Source organism: Cottoperca gobio, chromosome 19, assembly GCF_900634415.1.
Source record: "Cottoperca gobio chromosome 19, fCotGob3.1, whole genome shotgun sequence".
Taxonomy (NCBI): domain Eukaryota; kingdom Metazoa; phylum Chordata; class Actinopteri; order Perciformes; family Bovichtidae; genus Cottoperca; species Cottoperca gobio.
Genome location: NC_041373.1, coordinates 11,877,153 through 11,898,287, shown reverse-complemented (window position 1 = coordinate 11,898,287; position 21,135 = coordinate 11,877,153). Strand labels below are relative to the sequence as shown.

Here is a 21,135-nt window from a genome sequence, read left to right as displayed (position 1 = left end):
ATCGGACTCCTTTATTTCCCCCCTCATATCTTTATATTCTGCCATCATTCATTCTGACAGTGAAATCATTAAACCTGTGATATCCAATTCCTTTTATTTTGACAGCATCTCTCTCTCTCTCTCTCTCTTTCTCCCAGTGTGCTCTGGAGAGCATCTCTTATTAAGATGGCTTCAGTGTTTCATCTCTTTTCAGAGTCTGACCTGAATCTGTATACACACTCAGAACCATTCTGACACATTTTTATCATCTTGTATCAAGCCTCTTTAGACATCACAGTTTTAACTGTACGACGCTGGATTGCGGCAGTTAAGACACAGTATTTTGAGAATTGTGAATATATAAGTGGAGCATTGTTTATTTATAGGCACACACTGTCTTTGTGTTGTTCAGAAACAGCAGGGGTTTTGGCAGTTGTGCTACATTTGTTTTTAAAGGCCTCTGTGATATTGATGGTGCTGTGTATGTGTCCTTAACTACAACTCATGTTTCATTTGCATTTTTGCTGACTGTTTTAAAGGCATGCTGTACAGTGCAATATTTATTTGATGGATTTTTCCTGACACTGCAGACAGCCTGGGGTTTCAAATCCTTTCTGAAGAATATGAAAACCAAGTCATTGGAGACAAGTTCAAGCCTTGAACATAAGTTATTCAAGTCAAGTCCTATTCCAATCTGAGATTTATCATAGCGAGTATTTTATCCAGTCACAAGTAAGTCAGAGCCAAGTCTTCAAATCAAGATGAACGTCTCTGAATGCTGACATTTACAATGATATTTTGCTCCTTAAGGCTGCGTCATTTAACATATCTGAGAGTAATTCCTTTCAAGGACAGCCATAATAACTTAATGTAAAAACATTCGAGAAGTGTGGCTATGCAACGGCTGTTGTTTAGTTTCAGGATTTTACCAGATAAAAAGAAAGAAAGCAGAAAGTGTCATGTCAAATCAAGTCTTAGTCCGGTCTTACAGTAAAGTCTAAGTCATGTCTTAAGTCCTTATTTTTGTTTGTAAGTCCAACGAGTCTAGTTGCTCCAAGTCTTAAATCCACAGCTCTCTTTAACCGGCTCTCGAAACTTGTTTGAGTTTTGTAATCCACGGTAAACTATGCAGCGCCCGTTCGGCCAATTTCTTTGCCTCCTGTATTGTTTCTTGCAGCTTTCTTGAGAACTGCTCATAAAAAACGACTTCACAGCTTCCTCAGTAATACAGCCGGCAAGTGTCGAAGTCGATCAGATGAACGGTTGTCGAGAAACTCAAAGAAGAGACGGAGGCTCCTTACATTGTAGTGGGATATCAAGTCTGCATTTATTTTTCAGTCAGTTTGTGTTATAAGTTGATCCAGTGCAGTCCTGAACTTAAACTGCATTATAATGCAAAGGAAATGTGACCGCAATGTGATTAAAGTGTGCTAACTGATTTTCAAACTGTATGTAAATGATTGGAAACCAATGGCTGCCTAAAAGGTAAAGCAAATACATCAAAACATCTATAACAAAGCAGCCATGTTCTCAAAATGTAAGGTAAAGAATATTCTATTAAACAATACAGAAAAATAATCTGTGTTGGAGGACATTCTCTCTCCATGCTTTATTTCTCCACTTTTTGATGTTATCTTGGTTTCCTCTGCAGGGCCAAGGAAGAATCCAAGTGACAGAGTTGATTCAGAAATCCAACATTAGGAAGAATGTTTCTGTGCCTGCGAACAGCCTCCACAGCCTCTACGAGGGTAAGTCTTTCTTTGATCACGAGGAAGGCCAGTGCTAAAGTCGCTGAGCGGCTGATTCCTCGTGCACAGTGGACGAGAACCTTACCTACAAGAGACAGAATCACTTCAAATGTCAGCGGTGTTTATATGAAGCATGCATACTACTAGCTGCATAGCTAAATAACTATCCGAATGTGACTCAATGCAAAGGACATTTTACTTTTGTTCTTATATTGGTTTTACTAATGCAGCGGTATGACAAGACGGTCTGCCTGCGGTTTAATATTTTCAATATAACAGAGTTGGGATGAAAAACAAACTGACAAGTCTGGACTAAAATGTGATAAATCAAGTGGAAAGTTGCTCCATTCATACGATTTTTAAAGATTTGTATTTTTTGGTACAAAAATACAAGAAAGTATTTCTCTCAAATGAACAAACAGATCTTTATCCACTTAAATCAAGTTAAAGTAACACAAAAAAATGAAGATCATGAAGATAAAAGAGCAAATATTTAAACTCTGGAGTCCCCAAACACCTCAGTTGGTCTGACCTTCACATTTATTTTAGATTCTTTTTTGGAGAAGAACACCTTTCTTGTACACGTTGTCAGGCAGAGTTTTATTTGTATAAATTAAATTATATTTATTTACTCCCTCTGGCATTTAATACATGCAACAATATCTGCATTTTCGGGTATTAATATAATAATATTTCAGTTTTAGTTTACATTGCAATCAGATTTTCAGGCATCTTGTCACATCTTTACACAACAGGGTGCGATGACACCCTTAATTTAATGTGTTTATTCTTCTTCTGTGGCTCAAATGGACTCAAACTGTACCTTTCTGACTCAGAGCACCATGAATGAAATCAGCCGTCTCAGTGAAGAATGGGCTCAAGTCAAAATCTTTACAGTCTGGTGCTTCTACTCCATGATACTGTATGTTGGTGTCTTTGTAGAAAAGTGGCCCAGTGTCAATGTGCCGGGGGCCATCTGCAGCATTCAGCACGTGCGTTATTCCCAGATCCACTAACAGGGTTTTATCCAGAGCTGTGGCCCTGTAAACAACACAAGAGATGATACAAGGACTGCAGCCTTAAGAGATTTTTTTCCCCCCGCCTGTAGCCAGCTCTTGTAAGCGTATGTTCGCAAATGCATCACTGGTGACTCAAATGTACAGATTTTATATTTGTCCCATGAGTTGGCCAAATACAGGACTTGTTTGCAGCAACACTTTCACAATCAGATCACCATATTGCAGCAGGGCCCTGAAGTGAGAATGTCACTTACGCGTTTCCGATGTAGAGGTTGGGCCAAACCTCGTTGACAGCTCCGGTGGGACGTCTGTTCTTCAGCAGAAGGCTGAGCAGATCGCAGGTGGGCGGTGTCAGATACGCTGGCTCCTCCTCTGGGCTCATATCTTTCACTTTGGTGTTGTTGCTGTAATTATCGAAAATTATATTCAGCTCAACACTTATATAAAAGTTGGATACTTTCCCCCATATACTTGATGTTCCTGGATGGAACATTTAAGAAGTTATTTCCGCTGTCCTGCTAGTTTTTCTTATTGCAGGCATTTTGGAAAGGAACCACGGTCAACTCTAACCTTATTGGAGCAGCTCGCTCTGTTTTCCATCTGAGCAGAGTATCAGTGTTGTGTCGAGGCTGAGCCCCGCTGGAACGTGACAGCTGAAGATGCCAGAGTCTGGGCAGGAGCAGTGTGGACTATTTATTCCTCAGATGGCTGTGACAGAAGCCAGGCTGCTTGTGTTGTGACAACTTCAACTACAGAACCACAGCAGTGATTACAGTTGTAATAGTGTCAGTGATTCAAAACGTGGTGAGGAAGTTGAGTCAGTTCAAACCACATCATTGTGTACCTTATTTCAGATAATTTAAAGGATATTGCTGGTGTTATTGTTATCTTTTCATTACATGAATTCATGAATTTACACACTGCCTGATTTTATCGTCAAAAAACTATGAAAAAAAACATAAAACATGTTGCATTTGGTGACATATTTCCTCATTATAATGGACATGGACTCAGACTGCATCTTCCATTTCTGGAGATTGGCTCAGAGTCAGGCACACTTCCCTGAGCATGCTCATGACACATTTTATATTACAAGTTACCTGAACCACAGTGGCTGTTGACAATCTCAAGGTCCATTTAGTAGCTTTTCATCCTATAACATCATCTTCACCAACAGATAGTGTTTGCCTATTTGTTATATATAATATAGATGTTTAAATCTCAACTTTTTAAGAATCGATTGTCTTTTTGGCAAAATCGCTTATTTGCTTTCTCTCCGAGAGTTAATGCGAAACAAATTTCCTAGTTTATTTACAGATTAAACAAATGAGATGTATAACGTGTTAATTAGTGAGCTTCAGAGGTGCCAGGCATGCTTCCCCCCCCCCCCCCCCCTGCTTCCTGTCTTTCTGCTAAGCTAAACTCTCCTGACTCTAGCTTAGCATATTTAGCATACAGAAATTAAAGTTGTATCAATCAATTCTCATATATCTCTCGGCAAGAATGCTAATGAGAATATTCCCCAAAATGTTGAACTATTTCTTAAGGTGGCTTCTCGTTCACAAAGACTTTGACAAAATTTCTCACAAGTCCATTTTGTATTCGCTCTTTCTTTATACCTGTTGTGTTGTTCGTAAATAAGTAATATGTCACCCGGTCTAACTTTATAGCCCTTTTATCTACACAGACGATACTTTCTTTTAGGATAAAGTCACTGTTGGTTTTGTTAGTATTTGTTTGTTACAATTAACGGCCTTTAATGTAATATAAGTCACTTTAATTTCTTCACCAAAATTGAAATTCGTCTTACAAAGAAAAGACAATTAGAACATGTTTTATATTCATATCTTCATTGTACTTCTAACTCAACAATATAATCCAAATTTATGCACGGAAGGATTTTATCTCAAGTCCGCCAGCTCCTCGATGATCCCTGGAAGTGCAGCTTTTTGTCCAGCTCTCGGAGCTGCTCCAGAAAACCATTGTTAGGTGAGATGTTCCTGTTGGCGCTGACAGCTTTGATGGCGTCCACCAGCGTCATGTTCTCGTGGATCATCAGGTATGCCAGGACCAAGGTGGACGAACGGCTGAGACCCATTGCACAGTGGACAAACACTTTACCTGCGGGAAACAAAAACGCAACATCACTTCCTGTCAGTCCAGATCTCTGCCAGCTCCATGTCTGCATTTACAAACATGCAATGACTGGATTATTGTGGTGAACATTTTTCCAACTGTCTAATTTGTTACTCCTCTGTGGATTAAAAAACATGCACATCACATAGAGGAGCACTTCTAACTCCTGACTAAAAGTTTTCAACAATGTTGCAACAAATGTTTCTACACACAGTAATCCCCTGTTCCTTATCGGGCTAGAGGATTAGGGCGCATAGGAGCGCGTAATTGAACTGTCTTGGTGTCTGTGTATTTCTGCTGGGGATTACTGTAGGGCCCGCCACACACTGGAGCCCCCGATCAGCCAGCATGTGAATGAGGAGGCCTCATCTTATTACTGTCATGTCAGATACAGACTTCACTTTGCATAACAGGCCAGGCAAGCACAGGCCACAAACATAATTGTGTAATTTCCATGTCCAATAAAAGTGTTGCTTACAAATTACCAGGGCAATCCATTCAAAACCAATTTTCCTGGCCAAGGTCTCAGCTTATGAGAAGATTACCGTGGGGGAAAGATATTAGCTTGATATTATGTTTAGTGTTTGATTTGCATTTTAATGACTAATACAACTGGGGGCTGCTGTAATGGGAATTGACTGACAAACGTTTCTGTACTTTGCCTTGCAGAAAAAAAATGTCTCCCCCAAGTTAAAGTGTAAAAATGATGAGAAATACCTTGAGCTCGTTGAGAGCTCCTCACCTGTGGGCGAGCTCAAAGCGTTCTTGATAAAATTGGCCGCTGGGTAAAAGAAGGGACTCAAGTTAAAGGATGGCATGTCAAAAGCTTCTATTCCATAATAAGTGATTTTGGTGTCTCTGTAGAAGCTGGGGCCTGTGTTCACCTTGAACTTCCCATGATGTGGTGAGCCTGGAGTGTCCTCTTGCATACCTGAAGGGAAAAAAATATCTGTCAGTGCAGATAAGTGAAAGAAAGGTTTGTCATTTCTATGAGCATACATATGACTATCGTGCAATTAGGAATGATTATAAATGATTTAAAATTTACAAAAAAAAACATTTACTAATGCTTTTTAGATCATTAATAAGATGTTAATGCTTAAATTAGAAGAACTGTTTTTGTTGCCAAGTTGTGGACTCCCATATAAGTTATGAGACTGTATTTGGGGTGACAGACATCCTATAGACTGAAGTCTAAACCTGGGCAAATAAAACAAAACTGTTGTATTCAATTTAGCAGCGCTGACTTTGTACCTTTTATATTTAGCTTGTGTGTGGGTTCACGTGCTAATGCTACATCCATGGCTAGTTTGTGTAAAGTTAGCACTTCAATGTGCTAATGTTTAGCGTATAGCCTAATGTTTCCGTTGCCGTGTTAACATGCACGGGGTTAGCAAGGTAACATGCTAATGATTAGCATAGTTGTCGAGCAACAAAAGCATTCAAAATGTGTTCTTTCATTTACACATGGGTTAAAAACCTGGCAACCCAAATAAACCTCCAGTAGCTATTACCTTATTACTGTAAACACTCAGAGATTAAAGTTTATGAGAAACAAATTTGAATATTCTCTGAGATTATAAAGTCATATATTTGAGAGGAAGAAATTCTCTACGGTTAAAGTCACAACATTTCAAGGAAAGAATAATAGTGTTGTTGTTTTCGTCAAGGCACTACATTGCTTCACTTTGCAAGGTTGACTCAACCTCATCACAGCGTAATTTTCTTGTAAATTTCCCACTTAAATAAAGAGTTTTTTCTCTGAATAATTACCCCCGTCCCCCGGAAGCCCTATTATAACTTTATTGAGTGTAAGTGCAATATTCACTCTCTTTTAGGTCTGTTTTTGATCTCCACCAACTCTTGAGCGATACCTCTGGATGATGTACATACATTTTTAAGTGTTTTAGAGTTTTTTGTAACCTTTTTTATTGTTAGTGACAATTTGTATAACCTTTATTAGTATGCCTGGTCTCACATGTCTCCAATAAAGATCCTGTGCTGAACTTCATCCAGATGGCTGCTGGTCCCTCTCTTTGTCCACATCAGCCTCTGGAGCTCTGAAGCCGGGGGGGTCACATACCTGTCGTCTGCCCCCCTCAGGGCACCCCAAGCAGCTGAAGCCTCTGGGCATGTCTGGATACTTCTGCTTTTACAACCTATCACATAGAAATACCACATATGATATTCCAACAGAGTTTAAGTGGCAGTTTAAGCATCGGGTGTGTTGGACCAACAGAACCGCTCACTGCTATGAAAAAGGGGGCAACACCGAGGTCATCTAAACTTTACCTGGCTCATCTACAGTTTAAGAAAGGAAATGCGGATACAGTTTCAGACACCATCTGATTCCCCTTTAAATTACACCACTGAATATTTCTAATAGACTTTATGGAAGAGCGAGGTAACACTGGTGGATTACTTCGGGGGTTGTTAAATAGAACATCAGCCATACAGGCCTATGGCTTTTAAATATAGAACATGATTATGCCAATACATGCACTCTACACCAGCAAAGAACACATAATTGTAAAATGACCTTATCGAGCTCTCATTATTTTATGTACAGTTCAGTAACACTTATGTGGGTTTATCTATCTCCAGAGATACAGGAAAATTGGCATTCAAGGCCTATAAACAGCTTTTAATTTCTTGCAGGCATGTCCAACCTGTACATTTACAATTTACAAACTGGGCTTGTGAGATTTATTCATACTGTATACATTAGCATCTATTTAGGCAGCTGTGTGGTTCTGCTCCAGGCGGAGGACGTACAAACCACGGGTGTGCATTGTTATAGTAAAGAAACCGATGGCAGCTTAGCTTCTTATTTGCATTCTGCTGGTGTGTGGAGACATAATGTGGCACTCAGGGTTTGGAGACTTATTGTCGTGTCCGCAGGGATGAGTCGTTGCCACCAAATCTGTTTCAGTGACCTTTTGTTAAGCTGCCGTGGCATATGGAGGTGCACTCAAACTTCATGATGGCTGTATCTTCATCTCTGCATGTGCACGGTGTGTCACGTGTATGCAAGAAAACCTGCATCTTGCCCAGCATATGCTCCATGTATATGAGTTAAAGGCAGAGTAAAGTGTGTCTTTGCACAAGTACAACATGTGCCCGGAGTACCTGGAGGCTCTTCTTTCTCCTCATTGATCTATAAGTACAACCCTTCCCTCCCACCCACAGTCAGGGCAGAGAACTGATTTCCCTGGTGCACATGTTGAGCTGCAGCGCTGCTTTCATAGCCTTCCCCCTTAGGCTAACCTGTCCTTCCTGCTCTACTTCTGTGTAATTAAAGATGCTATGTATGGGAAAGTGCCCACGGTTAACATGGAGGGCAAATAAAAATGGCTTTTTTTACCTCCTCCGGGCCTCTTCTTGGAGGTTTTATGAATTACACTTCCCTCTTTAGCCTTTCGGATGTGGTTCGTTTGGATTTGTGAGCAAATTAATAAAAGAAGAAAGTGTGATAACCCATCATCATCATCATCACAGTACATCTTCATTTATTAAAGTGCTTCATAAACATGTTTACCTTGCAAACAAAGGTATACAGTACTATAAATCCATACAGTCTATTACATATTTCCCAACTTGGACTTCTATCTGCAACAAATTCGTACAACACATTGTTCGCAGACACTTGCCTTGGCTGGAAACGTTGCTTTTCAATGTCTCTCTGTACAAGAGCTACATGTAGGTCGAGAGCACAACTGTCTGCGTTCTCCTTTGTAATCTACCCTGCAACCTTTTTATGCTATTTTAACATCTGAATCTCAGCCCAAACTAATTCTGGCATCATCTTCTGCATTCCTTTAAGGTTACCCGAGCTAACAGCACAAGAGGGAGGATAGGACACTGAGATTCTCCTCTACAGTGAAATGTGTTTAAATCAACACCTGGACAATTTAGGAGTTTCTTTATATGTGGATCATGTAGTGAATACAACAGAGAAAAAACGTATATAAGGTTTACACTTAAAACTGTGATATAAACACACTCAGTCTTGGGTAAAGCACACAAATTAGTGTTAAAGATGAACATAATATACAAACATTTATTTAAAAATAATGTATTGCTTTCAGTGTGTACTATGTGTGTGATAAAGTGAGGTTGAGAGATAAATCATTGCTGTCAAACTACTATAAAGTAGATGCATGTGTGAACCTTTTTGTGTGACATTTCCTTGTGTTTCTACAGATGATTTCACTGTCAATCAAAAGATTTGAAACCTTTTGATTGACAGAGACGATCAGCTCAACTAGCTTGACAAATACACCAAAAGAATTTCATTCTGTGAACACTGATTAATTGGTCTTGTTAAAGAGACGGATGCTGGAGATTGATTCCCATTTTGAGTTTGAATGTTGAATTGTAGAAACATCTTGTTTCTTTTCTGAGTCATCAATAGTTTACAACAAAAAAAAGTGACGCTTTGTAAAACATTTTCCATAAGACAGTTGGTCCATTCTGCTGTAATATAAAGTGAGGTGCTGAAGAAAAATAAATCTTATAAGAATGAGAGGTAACTGAAAGACTAGTGTCCTTATCATTAGCATTCATTTGGCTTGCCTCCGTTTTCACTTTGCATTGCATTAAAGGACCAATGTGCAGGATTTAGGGGGATCTATTAGCAGAAATGGAATATGACATTTAGAACTATGTTATCATTAGTGTATAATCACCTGAAACTAAGAATCATTGTGTTTTTGTTAGCCTGAAATCAGCCCTTTATATCTAATTAAGGAGCGGGTCCTCTTCCACCTACAGTAGCCCAGAGCAGACAAACCAAACTCAGGGCCTTTCACGTTTTCTGTTACCGGAAGTTCTCCTACACGCTATGAAGGGAGAGATGAGAGGAGGGGTATTCAGTTGTTTGCAATCTGCGATCTCACCGCTAAATGCCCCTAAATTCTACACATTGGACCTTTAAGTTTCCAAACTGACTAAAGGTCCTTTACCATGGTATGGTCTATGCAGCTAATGCAGCTAACTGAAAGACTACTTCGCAATTCATTGTTAGATCTTTACTACTAGTGAGGCAAACGTAAAGCTAAGCCTGAGGGTGGCGCCAGAGGAGAGTCCATGTTGTTACCGTCACATTGCTGCGTTGTCAGATTTGGCAAACTTACAGCATGAACCTTGTCAGGCTCAACTGCAGTTAGGCTTCTTTCTTTTTTGCTACCATGCATATTAACAACTATTAGTGGATGTTAGCATGCTGTTAGCATCTAACATTTCAGACGCCATGTCAGCATGCTAACATTAGCATTTTAATGTTCTAATATTTAGTACGTTAGTATGTTAACAAGTGCATACTTAACATGTTAACATGCTAATGTTTGTTGTTAACATGTTGGTGTAACATGCTAATATTTAGCATAACCTCAAGAATGCTAAAACATTGCGTCTGAGTTATGAATGTCCAGATTTTGCCTCCTTGTGCACATATACAGTACAATATTATGTAAACATGTTGACCTTTAACATGCTGATACAAAACTAAGGGCTCAGTAGGTGCAGTTAAATGTAATGTGTGCAGCTTTGTGTTTGCTATGCTAACATGAGAGGCTATAGCCTACTGCTGTTAGTCTCAAAGTACGGCTGAGTCTCAGAATTTCAGTCATTAGTTGAAACTAATTTCATGACAATCCAGGAGCAATATTTCAGTCTGGACCAACAGACTGACCGGCATCACCATCTCTAGGCTGCTGCGTGGCTGAAAAGTGTAAACTTCTCTTGATTACAGGATCTGACATGTTTTCTTTTTTCTTATCAGCTGGAGATCCAGATCCAACAGCAAAGCCAGGAAATTCCTGTTGGGGTAGATGGCTCTCTTCTGGATCAATTTCTGCAAAGCCCGTTTGAGCGGGAGGTGATGGTAGATCATGAGGTACGCTAACACCAAGGTCGATGACCTGCTCATTCCCATGATGCAGTGCACCAGAACTTTCGCTGAAAAACACACAAGATAAAGGAAGAGGGAGGGTGTGAAGGAAGGATTAGTGAGAGGCCTCAGTTTTATTAATATCATAGATGACTGCCCGTCTCACGCTGTGGCCTTTCTTTTTTTCCTGCTGTGAGCTAAAAATAGTGCCTACAATTCATTGCCTTTGTTCATTTAAGTTCCCTTTGCCGGCTGGACCTGACTGTCTCTTTAATCCCAACTTGTCCTCTGCTTGATAGCTTCTTTGAAAGGAGCCATGGTCAAATTATAGACTTAAATTCTGCAAGGTAAGACCCTTATTACCACTGCTGGCTAAAAATACACTTACATACCTTTACAAGCTGTGTTGACAGGTGACATTGAAGGGACTACATTATGGGATAATTTGAGTGGATGGGTTTATTTAGGATTTAGGGAGTGAAATAAAACATGCAGGGATTTTGAAAAAACATGTTTTTTCAAAATTACTCAATTAAAACTCTCGGTGCAGAAATATGAGAATTTATGTGAAAAAGAAGAGTCTTACCATCAGGTGTCTTCAGAGCTTTATGAATGAAATCAGCTGCAGGATTGAAGTAAACATCCAGATCAAAGTGTGTCGAGTCATCTGCTGGAATGCCACAATACACAAAGCCGTTGCCATAAAAGCTTTGGTTCCCTACGCTGCCTCTCTTGGAGTGAGCAGCGTTTAATACATGAGTTATACCTAATTTCTGCAAGGAAGTCTTGTTTTGGGCTACTGCCCTACCAAGACAAAGAGACAGGAAGAGGTTCAAGACGTATGTGAACGCTTAGCATCACAGCACAGTGTTGTTGTACTAGAACAACACAATCATTTACAAGAGTTATGTAAAAGATCATGATTGTTTAAACATAACAAGTAACATGTTTTACATTTCCTTGCCAGGCAAAATGATTTAGTCTGAAATCAAATGTATACTTACACATTCCCTATGTATATGTTTGGCCAGACCTCGTCAACTTGACTGAGATGTAGTTTGCATGAGTCCAAAACTTTCTGCAGATCCTTCACACTAAGATATTCTTGTGACATTTTAAGTCCAAATCCAACGTCTTGCATCGATTACTGGTCCAAAGGTTTGTTGTATCCAAGCAGTTTCCGTCAACTCCGGCTCAGGATGATCGGTACGAGCAGGTGTTTATTTTCTGTCACTGGACAGTTACCCAATTTAGTGCTTAACCTAGCGTGTAGTCTTACTTGTGCAGAGGGCAGAACAACAAACAGAGCAGCCCGAGCTCTGCTTTTCACACCGCTGTGGGACTCTAATTTAATAAGCCTCAAACAGAGATGAATCATTCCATAAAGCAATGGTAATTGGATGCAATTATGGACAAAATGTTTAAGTGCTTTGCTTATACTGGATGGCAGAGAGTTCACTTTAATGCAGCATTTATGGAACAGAAATACTGCAAGAGCTTCATGCAGATAGTTTACTGCTCTGACATAAATATCTTGTGAAAGCAAATTGGCTGAAGAGGGGAAAAAAATTAAGCCTTGCCGCTGGCTGCACATGACATCAAACAGCCCTCACAGTGTTAGCCCTCCTATTATGTTGCACGTCAATTTCACCCTTTCCCGCTTTTAAATTGAAGAAAAACATAATTAACCTCAATGAAATGTAATGACCTTATTTCATTCAGGGTCACGAACGTGTATGTAAAATGTGGGAGCAATGATGTGTGGTGGAAAGCCTGTTCTGATGCTGTATACAAAATCAGTCAATACATGTCCCCGGGTCATTTTGACCTGGAGACAGTTATTGATTGATTATTTAAAAGGCTGCTTCTGCTTATTGATGCATTAGGGGTGTGTGTGATGGGACCAAATCCCACCTGATATGTAAAAACATATGTACAAATTCTAACCCAGTGCAACTCAACATACCTAAGAAATTTTAGAGACAACAAAAATGTATTTCTGATAATTAGGAATAAAGAAGATTTCACAATGAATTTAATAACTTAACTGTTTGCAAATTAAGTTCTTATCTCCCAACATTTTGTTGTAAATGCGGCTTTAAAGTCTTAATGTGGTGGAGAATACTAAATCCCTTATTTTATTTTATTCATTTTAATTTTCCTTCAACATTTATCAATGTATTTGTCAACTTCTAGTCTTATATAATGATACTAAATTACACACTTGAACAAATCCTTACAGCCTGTTATAAAGCATTCGCTATTTTACACATGTAAAAATCATTCACAGGTTATATATAATTACAATTTGTTCTCAATAATTCATTATCTGTTTACACACCAGTTATGGATGCTTCATATGGTGAGGTACACCTGATGACAATTACATTCATAATCACTTTAAAATGTGTTTAGCTCAGTTTACAACTTATATATACTGCGTTACAAACCATCTGTTGATTATTCAGGATGTTTTAAAGTGAACACACAGCACAACAACGTGGATGTGTATATAATATAGAACAAAGGTTAAATGAGTCAATTTTCTCATATTCAGTCTTAAAATGGATTATGCCTTAGGGTGAGTGGAATACACTGATCTCCTATTATAATATAAGGGCCAATAGCATGGCAGCATGGTTCACATTAAACACAGCACCAGGATCAATAGATTCAATACCATTCTTGAAACAAACTGATTAAGGTCAACGTACAGTGTCTCCCTCCACTGGCAAACACTGAATTATTCATTTATCTTGAGGAGAACAAGCGTTGGAGGTTCTGTTATTTAGAAAAAAACAATTTGTTTATGAGAGGCAGAGGAATACTCATGATATCTTGCGTGTTTTCATATCCAAAGCACAAAGCTGTTTGAGGAATCCTCTGTTTGGGAAGATCCATCTGTGCTCTTTGACCTTGTTGATGGCATCTAGCAACGTGTAATGCTGGTGGATCATTAGGTAGGCCAGGACGAGAGAGGCGGACCTGCTCACTCCAACTGCACAGTGGACAAAAACCCGAGCTGGTGAGGAGGAAAAAAAACATTACAATAAACCTAATGCATAGATTAATACTAGTATTTTATTCTGTATTTATTTATTCTATAAGTAGAGTAACTTGAAAAGAAGCCTGAGATAAAACTGAGTGACAATAAAGCAACATGATATGTACCACCAGCCGTGTTAAGTGCACTCTGAATATACTCAGCAGAGGGAAAGAAATAGCGAGAGAGGTCAAAGGACGGTGAGTCATCTGCAGGCACTCCATAATAATCCATAGTGGAGCCATAGAAGTCATGACTCCCCTGACAGTGCATCCTCCCATGAGCTACATTCACCACGTGAGTGATTCCCAGTTTCCACAGACTATATCGATCATTTGCCACTGACCTGTGGACAAAGGAAACAGGGATTATATCAAGAATCAAATTAGAAGTAAAAAAACCCACAAAGAAACCTACAATAATCTTGAATTACTTTTATTTTATGAGCAAGAGCAATGTGAAATACTTACATGTCACCAATGAATAGGTCAGGCCAAACTTCATCCACATGATTACCAAACCTTTTTCCTCCATATAAAACCTTTACCAAGTCTTTCAAAGAAGGGGTGACACTGGAAACTGCATTACTTTCCTGTAGATTGTTCATAGTTGACTGCATGAATCTTTGTAGTACATAACCTACATAACAACATGATAGTCTGAAACTACTAATTTGTATGATTTCCTCTCCCAACATTTATTTCAAACCCAGTTAAAGAGATACTACTGACAAGGACAGGTGTCCCTGATCTAAAATTAAATCAGTGACCCATATTCTAACTGTTGGTCAACAGCTGATATATACATTTTGTACTAATTTGAGACATTTAATTGCACAAAGACTTAATTTCTTTTTCATCAAAACAATAACAGTACTGCAGAATTAAAAACTCTGCAGTATCCTCTTTCCACCAGTAGGTGTTGCTCAGCTGGAGCCAAACCTTATGTCGCTGATTTCTACGTGCGCAGCTACACTGAGCAATACCGCCTTGTATTGCCAAGAGTCAGTGCTGCGCTAACAGCGCGAACCCAGGGCGAAATGATTTCCAACAAGCCCGTGTTTTTGCAGCACATGCTAATAAGACTTCTTCAGATTCTTGTGAGATGCCATTTAGCTAGCTAGCTGAATAAAAACGTTTCCGTATCGTCTTCTGTCACATCTCAGTCCGGGTGAGTGAGCGTATAGATCAAGATAGCTATTAGCTTGTTAGCTAACGTTAGCTAGAACTGAATTAGCCTCCTTGGGATGAGTTGTGATAAAATAAAGGTCGGTTTCGCTCGGTTTCATGTCTACCTCAGGCATGCTTGTGGTTACATACACGGTGAACCACCATCACGTTGGATAGTTATCTTACAAGAGATTGATAGAAGTTAGTAGAATTACCTCCTGACCCCACCTTAATGATAGCAAGTTATGTGGGTTAGTGCAGGTGGGTGGTTTTTACTGGACACAGTTACTGACCGTCTACCGTATGACGCTGCTTTCCACTGTACCATCATATCATTTAACATTTGAATTAACAGGTTACATAATATGCAAATTCTTGTCAGCACTTGCTTCATATATTTGCACATGTTTGTGAATGCTCAGTTTGCACCTGTAGCTCAGGAATTGCCTTAAACTTGTTTATCACTTTGAATTTTGTGAAGCAATTTTCTGTCTATGTGGCAGTGTTGCATGGCTTGTTTGGGATTATTATTTCTGACTCAGTGGAAATAAAAAGTGTCTAAATAGTGCTTACATCTCCTTAAAACTCCTTTGTTTGTTGGTGAGGAAGTCAAATGAGGAACTGATATTAACAGTAAGGGAGAGCTCAGTTGTTTTAAATGAAATGTTGATGTTCTTTTTTTCTGCAGCCTTCAGAGTGAGGAGGCGATGACCCAACTGAGTGTCCGTCGCTGGACACCCAAACACGTCGCCAAGTGGCTGAGGGAAGAAGGCTTCTGTGACTATGTGGACCTGCTGTGCAACAAGCACCGACTGGACGGCACTAGTCTGCTCGCCCTCAGCGAGTATGACCTCCGCTCACCACCTCTGGAGCTCAAGGTGCTGGGGGACATCAAGCGGCTGATGGTGTCCATCCGCAAACTACAGAAACAGAACATTGACGTGTTGGAAGAGCTGGGTCTTCCCTTTGATGGCCACTCTCCCACAGGCTCCGGAGGTAGTTTGGACTGGCTGTGTAACGGAGACACAGGCAGAGACTGTGACAGCACTGACACAGCACCAGTGGGAGAGGAGTATCACCAGTACACTAATGGGAAGTACAAGCAGCAGGCGAGGCGCCTGGATCCAGAGTATTGGAAGACGGTGCTAAGCTCCATCTATGTGGTGTTTGTGTTTGGGTTCACGTCCTTTGTCATGGTCATAGTGCACGAGAGGGTGCCTGACATGCGCACATACCCTCCACTGCCAGATATTTTCCTAGACAGGTGCGTGCCAATTCTTTTTTTCTGACCTGGTACACTGGGTAGCCATAAAAAAAAAAAGCATTTGTCAGCTGTGAAAAGCCACAGAGAAAGTGAAACATATATATATATATATATATATATATATATATATATATATTTGTGTGTGTATTAACTGTCAAAATATCACACCATTATAAATGCCCTACTTCTTTGTAGAATGTTTCTATTTTTGTCCTCACATATTCTTGATGAACTTGCTTTGGTTCAATAAGACCTTTTGTGTGTTTTTTTTAAAGTGACCTACTTTGTAGTGTAACCCATTGTTTATGACCATCGTTGAGTTTTTCATGAAATGTATTTTCATGTTTATTAGGAGAGCTAATTTCAGGGACCTATGTTTGTGTTATTGAGTCTAATGGTTAACTCATGATTTAACTAATGACTTCATTATTGAATAATCTCTAAAAAATGTTCAATCAATGGTTTAATCTATAATCTATAATAGTATATTTATAGATTTTTTTTTTTCCCAACCAACTGTCCAAAAACCAAAGACACTCAACTTACAATGATATCAAATAAAACCAGCAAATTAAAAGAATTGGACGGGAGAATATTTGGATGTATTTTCATTGGTAAATGAGTTAATTGATTCAAATATTACTCAAATAGTTGTCAATTAAATTGTTGTGGAACGAACTAGTCATTTCACTAATGTGTATTTATCTCTTTTCAACAGTGTGCCTAGAATACCTTGGGCCTTTGCCATGGCTGAAGCATGTGGAGTGATCCTCTGTAATATCTGGTTGCTGGTTCTGCTGCTCCATAAACACAGGTAGAGTCCTGACATCTGTGCAACGTTGACACCACCACAGGGAGGGGGCTGTTGGAGACCTACAGTGTGCCCCTTAAATCAATGCCATGGAAGTTAACCATTTCTCACGACTTTTAGGTCAATCCTTTTGCGGCGCATGTGCAGCCTTATGGGGACGGTGTTCATGCTGCGCTGTATCACCATGTTTGTCACCTCCCTTTCTGTGCCAGGACAGCACCTGCAATGCTCAGGAAAGGTAACGCATAATTAATTTTCTGTCAACTGTATCTTAAACACCGCCTCTTTGAAAGATCACAGCACTATTTTCACTTCTTCTTCTTTCCCTCCTAGATGTATGGTGACACGTGGGCCAAACTTCAGAGAGCTGTGGCAATCTGGAGCGGTTTTGGGATGACCCTGACAGGAGTGCATACGTGTGGTGACTACATGTTCAGCGGCCACACTGTGGTCATTACCTTGCTCAACTTCTTTGTCACAGAGTGTGAGTAGCTTTTACGTCTGGGCTTCATTGTGTTTGGGGAACAGAAACATTTGTCCTTCAAAAGCCCTTTAAACTTTGTCAACATTGTTGAAATGGCCATGGAATATCTGATATTATCTGATATGAACTCATAATAACGTAACTTGATTATTAACAGACCAAATTAAAGCCCTTGGGCATTTTTAAGCTTTTAATTAGATGTTTGGTATTTGTTTAACACTTAAAAGCAAATAATCTGTTAAAATGTGTTTGTTAAAATGTTAAAAAATGTATTACTTTGAAGCTCTAAATTAAACTGGAAGTTTGAATTGAAGGTCGAAGTTGTACTGAATGTATTACAGTTTACATTCTACACAATGTGCAGTTTTTGATCCCGTCTTTAAAAAACAAAAACAATAATGAATAAAAAATATCTAAAATCCTAATTTATTATTTTCTGTTTGACACAAGATTTGAAAATCAAGCTTAATGTTCAGTAATATTTGAGATAATGGATCTGTTTTTACTTTGTGCTAAGACTTTCCCTTCGAAATGACGCAAAGGTTACCAGATTTTATAAATTAATTCATAAAAATCATGATAAATTATGAGGCGTTAATAAAAGCTGTGCCATTTAAGTACTAAATCATGAGGAAGAGACTTTGTAGCCATATTTGGAAACATTTGTTGCCATCCAGTGTCCTTCACTAGTATTACAACTGAAATAAAAGCGTGCCTTCTTTAGTCTGACCTGGACAGAAATAGCATGTCACCTAAGGAATGATAGATTTTATAGATGGTTTAGTAAAACTCCAAAACGTCAACAACAAAAGTAAATGTATTGAATGTATCTTCGACTGTTCTTTCTCCTAACTTCACAAACAGACACTCCACGAAGCTGGAACTTTATTCACACGCTGTCGTGGGTCTTGAATCTCTTCGGCATCTTCTTCATCTTGGCTGCACACGAACACTACTCCATCGACGTGTTCATCGCATTCTACATCACTACCAGACTCTTCCTGTACTACCACACTCTAGCTAACACCAGGGCCTACCAGCAGAGTCGACGAGCTCGCATCTGGTTCCCCATGTTTTCCTTTTTTGAGTGCAATGTCAACGGGCCCGTCCCTAACGAGTACTGTTGGCCCTTCTCTAGACCGACTGTGATGCGGAGGCTTATTGGATAAGGAACAGCAGCAGCGTTACTGTCAGACACTTCTTAGCCTGTGCTATTTAGTCTGCTTTGTCAAGTTGCCAACTAAGGCGGTGTGTGATATCTTCATCAACAAAGACTACTGTTATGATCCTGTTAGCACCGATGCCTGATGGGATACACAGAGCCATACCTTCTTATGTTCGGGGATTTATCTTCCAAACCTGCTCCCCCTCTCTGTCACACATTTCAGGTGGAGTAAACAAAATCCACAAAACCTGACTGAATTTTCTTAGAAGCCCCATCAAAACTAAAAGTGAACACGGTGGAGATGTGTCTCATTTATCGGTTGCTTCTTTCTCCTCTAAAGGGATATAATTTTATGTAGCAATGAAGTGCGTTGTTAAGTACCTCCCAACTTAAAGACTTACTCGTAAGTCTGTTAAGAGTATTTGGATAGCACATGATAAAAGGAAGCCGCATCATCAGATTCTCAGGCAGCAGTGCACCTAATCCTTCACAGCAGTTTACCTGATCATTTTAAGATTTAGATCTGAAAGTTTTGTCTTACCTCCGACTTTGTAATTAATCAAAACATAACTCTATGGACCACTGTTGAAGCAATATGTACAGACATGACACTGTTGCTATTTTCTGAATAGCAAAATGTTGTTAATCTTGTTGAGAAACAGATGCTACTTCTTTGCCGTTGTTTGGAAGTCTTTTTCATTCCTTGAAATAATGCTGACATTTTGGCAATGTTACTAAGTGTTGACAGTGCAATCCATGGCTCATTGAAGGATACAGTTGAGTATGATAATATTGTTATCAGCCAAAAACATGGAATCAAAGATTTATTTCCAGCTGTCTTAAGTATAATTCCAATTGCCAATTACCTTGAGTGTTAACAGGTTTCTCTGTGTAGAAATGTTGCAAATCTTTCATGTTTACTGTTGAATAGTGCTTTTAAAAAAAAAAAGATCATACAGTTTAAATGATATTAATCCTTTAACATTAATCTGTAGTAATAGTTATTTAAAAAAGGATCCTTAAATTTGTATGTATTTGTTAATATTAATTTATTTCTTTTTGTAACAGTCAATAGGTATTTTTATATTTCATATACAGTGTTACAGCAACATGCACATGAAGAAATATGTTTACAGTTGCACTTAACTATGTATTTATTTTAAACACAATGTGCTTTTTGAGTGATGTTGATTTCAGATAGGCCTCTACATTTCTTTGAGTGAGACCTGCCACTGTAGTAAGAGAGTTGTTGTAATTAATGTGGTTGTTACAGCATGTTAGAAACATGGTTTTTCTAAATGGAGTTGATGGTCTACAACACATCCTCTCATTGGGGAATGATGCTGTTGTGTTCATATGCTCTTGTAAAGCCACATTACTCGTTTCATGTCTCGTTCAGTCATTTCCATTATTAAAGAGCTGAAATCAAAGACCAGTTTCTTCTCTTTTTATCCCGTTCACTGCACAACCTCATCATGAACGTGTATTAGAAATAAACTGATACGGGGCATAGTCTTCAGCATGAGAGATGATCATTTTGTAACATTGTTAAAAGCTAATGTTTACTGTACATTTTAGCCAATAACAGTGGACATGAAGGAAGTACTTGAAACAAAAGTTTGATTAAGGGGTGATGCATATTGTGTTAGTTGTAGGTAGGGCTGCAACTAACGATTATTTTCTCAAATAATCTTTAGTTGTTTGGTCTAAAACATTGTGAACAATGTCGCTTAGTGTTACCCAAAGCCCAAGATGACGCCCTGAAATGTCTTGTTTTGTCCACAACAAGATAGTTTACTGCCACAGAGGCGTAAAGAAACCAGAACATATTCACATTTAAGAAGCTGGATTTTGAGAATTATAATATTAATAAGCTTTATTTGTATAGCACCTTTCATACAAGAATTGCAGCCCAAAGTGCTTCACAGCAAAAACATAACAATTAGTACAAGATTAGACAGAGTATTTACAGTACAATAATCACAGTGTTGATGTAAATGAGTGTGAAGCAGCATTACAAATAGTATAAAATAACATTGGAAATCATGCCTAGTTTCCCTATCTGTGCCGTACTCAACGACCCTCCTGCCAGGAATACCACATTCATTACACCATTCTTGTAAATGTTTTAAACTATCAGAGCCATATTTTGAAAGCATGAGATCAACAATGGGCCCCTGTGACCTTTCAACTGGTTTACTCCCTTTGCTACACATTCTTGGTAGTCTTCGTACTTTTTACGTTTACAGCGTCGACCTCTTTATTGACCTTTTAACGTTTAAAACACAGACGTCTCTGCGAGTCCAGATTCTTTTGGCAAAATCTAGGTTTAAAACCCGTTTCATAAACAAACCCCAGTTTGTTAAGTTTCATGAAATCTATCGGTTAAAGCCAGTTTCTCTCCAATAATATTCTTTAATGTTTTAC

At 38.9% G+C, this 21,135-nt stretch overlaps 5 protein-coding genes across 7 annotated transcripts; 1 reads left to right on the top strand and 4 right to left on the bottom strand.

Annotated features, from left to right (window-relative positions):
* Positions 1–1,273: 1,273 nt before the first annotated feature.
* On the bottom strand, positions 1,274–3,406 carry LOC115024563 (dual specificity protein phosphatase 13-like). The gene is made up of 3 exons (XM_029456285.1): positions 3,001–3,406; positions 2,551–2,768; positions 1,274–1,812 (listed from the first exon to the last, which is right to left on the bottom strand). The coding sequence occupies exons 1-3, from the start codon at positions 3,237–3,239 to the stop codon at positions 1,610–1,612; spliced, it is 660 nt and encodes a 219-aa protein (XP_029312145.1). The 5' UTR covers positions 3,240–3,406; the 3' UTR covers positions 1,274–1,609.
* Positions 3,407–4,599: 1,193 nt separating this feature from the next.
* LOC115024568 (dual specificity phosphatase DUPD1-like) lies at positions 4,600–8,028 on the bottom strand. The gene is given in 6 exon segments (XM_029456294.1): positions 4,600–4,867; positions 5,625–5,780; positions 5,783–5,831; positions 6,098–6,106; positions 6,863–6,979; positions 6,981–8,028. Coding segments are annotated over 6 exon segments (582 nt in total). The 5' UTR covers positions 7,017–8,028; the 3' UTR covers positions 4,600–4,652.
* Positions 8,029–8,097: 69 nt separating this feature from the next.
* LOC115024566 (dual specificity protein phosphatase 13-like) lies at positions 8,098–12,010 on the bottom strand. Of its 3 annotated transcripts, none has more exons than XM_029456291.1 (4): positions 11,777–12,010; positions 11,539–11,576; positions 11,359–11,442; positions 8,098–10,840 (listed from the first exon to the last, which is right to left on the bottom strand). In XM_029456291.1, the coding sequence occupies exons 1-4, from the start codon at positions 11,911–11,913 to the stop codon at positions 10,629–10,631; spliced, it is 471 nt and encodes a 156-aa protein (XP_029312151.1). In that variant the 5' UTR covers positions 11,914–12,010; the 3' UTR covers positions 8,098–10,628. The 3 variants fall into 3 exon arrangements, with proteins under 3 accessions (XP_029312151.1, XP_029312152.1, XP_029312150.1); XM_029456292.1 differs by having other exon boundaries at positions 11,359–11,439; XM_029456290.1 differs by having other exon boundaries at positions 11,359–11,576.
* LOC115024567 (sphingomyelin synthase-related protein 1-like) lies at positions 10,749–20,138 on the top strand. The gene is given in 8 exon segments (XM_029456293.1): positions 10,749–10,778; positions 11,012–11,047; positions 11,049–11,119; positions 15,673–16,248; positions 16,967–17,062; positions 17,180–17,297; positions 17,393–17,543; positions 18,408–20,138. Coding segments are annotated over 8 exon segments (1,368 nt in total). The 5' UTR covers positions 10,749–10,763; the 3' UTR covers positions 18,713–20,138.
* Positions 12,638–14,592, bottom strand: LOC115024564 (dual specificity protein phosphatase 13-like). The gene is made up of 3 exons (XM_029456286.1): positions 14,286–14,592; positions 13,944–14,161; positions 12,638–13,794 (listed from the first exon to the last, which is right to left on the bottom strand). Exons 1-3 carry the CDS (start codon positions 14,510–14,512, stop codon positions 13,601–13,603), a joined length of 639 nt encoding a protein of 212 aa, XP_029312146.1. The 5' UTR covers positions 14,513–14,592; the 3' UTR covers positions 12,638–13,600.
* Positions 20,139–21,135: the final 997 nt, after the last annotated feature.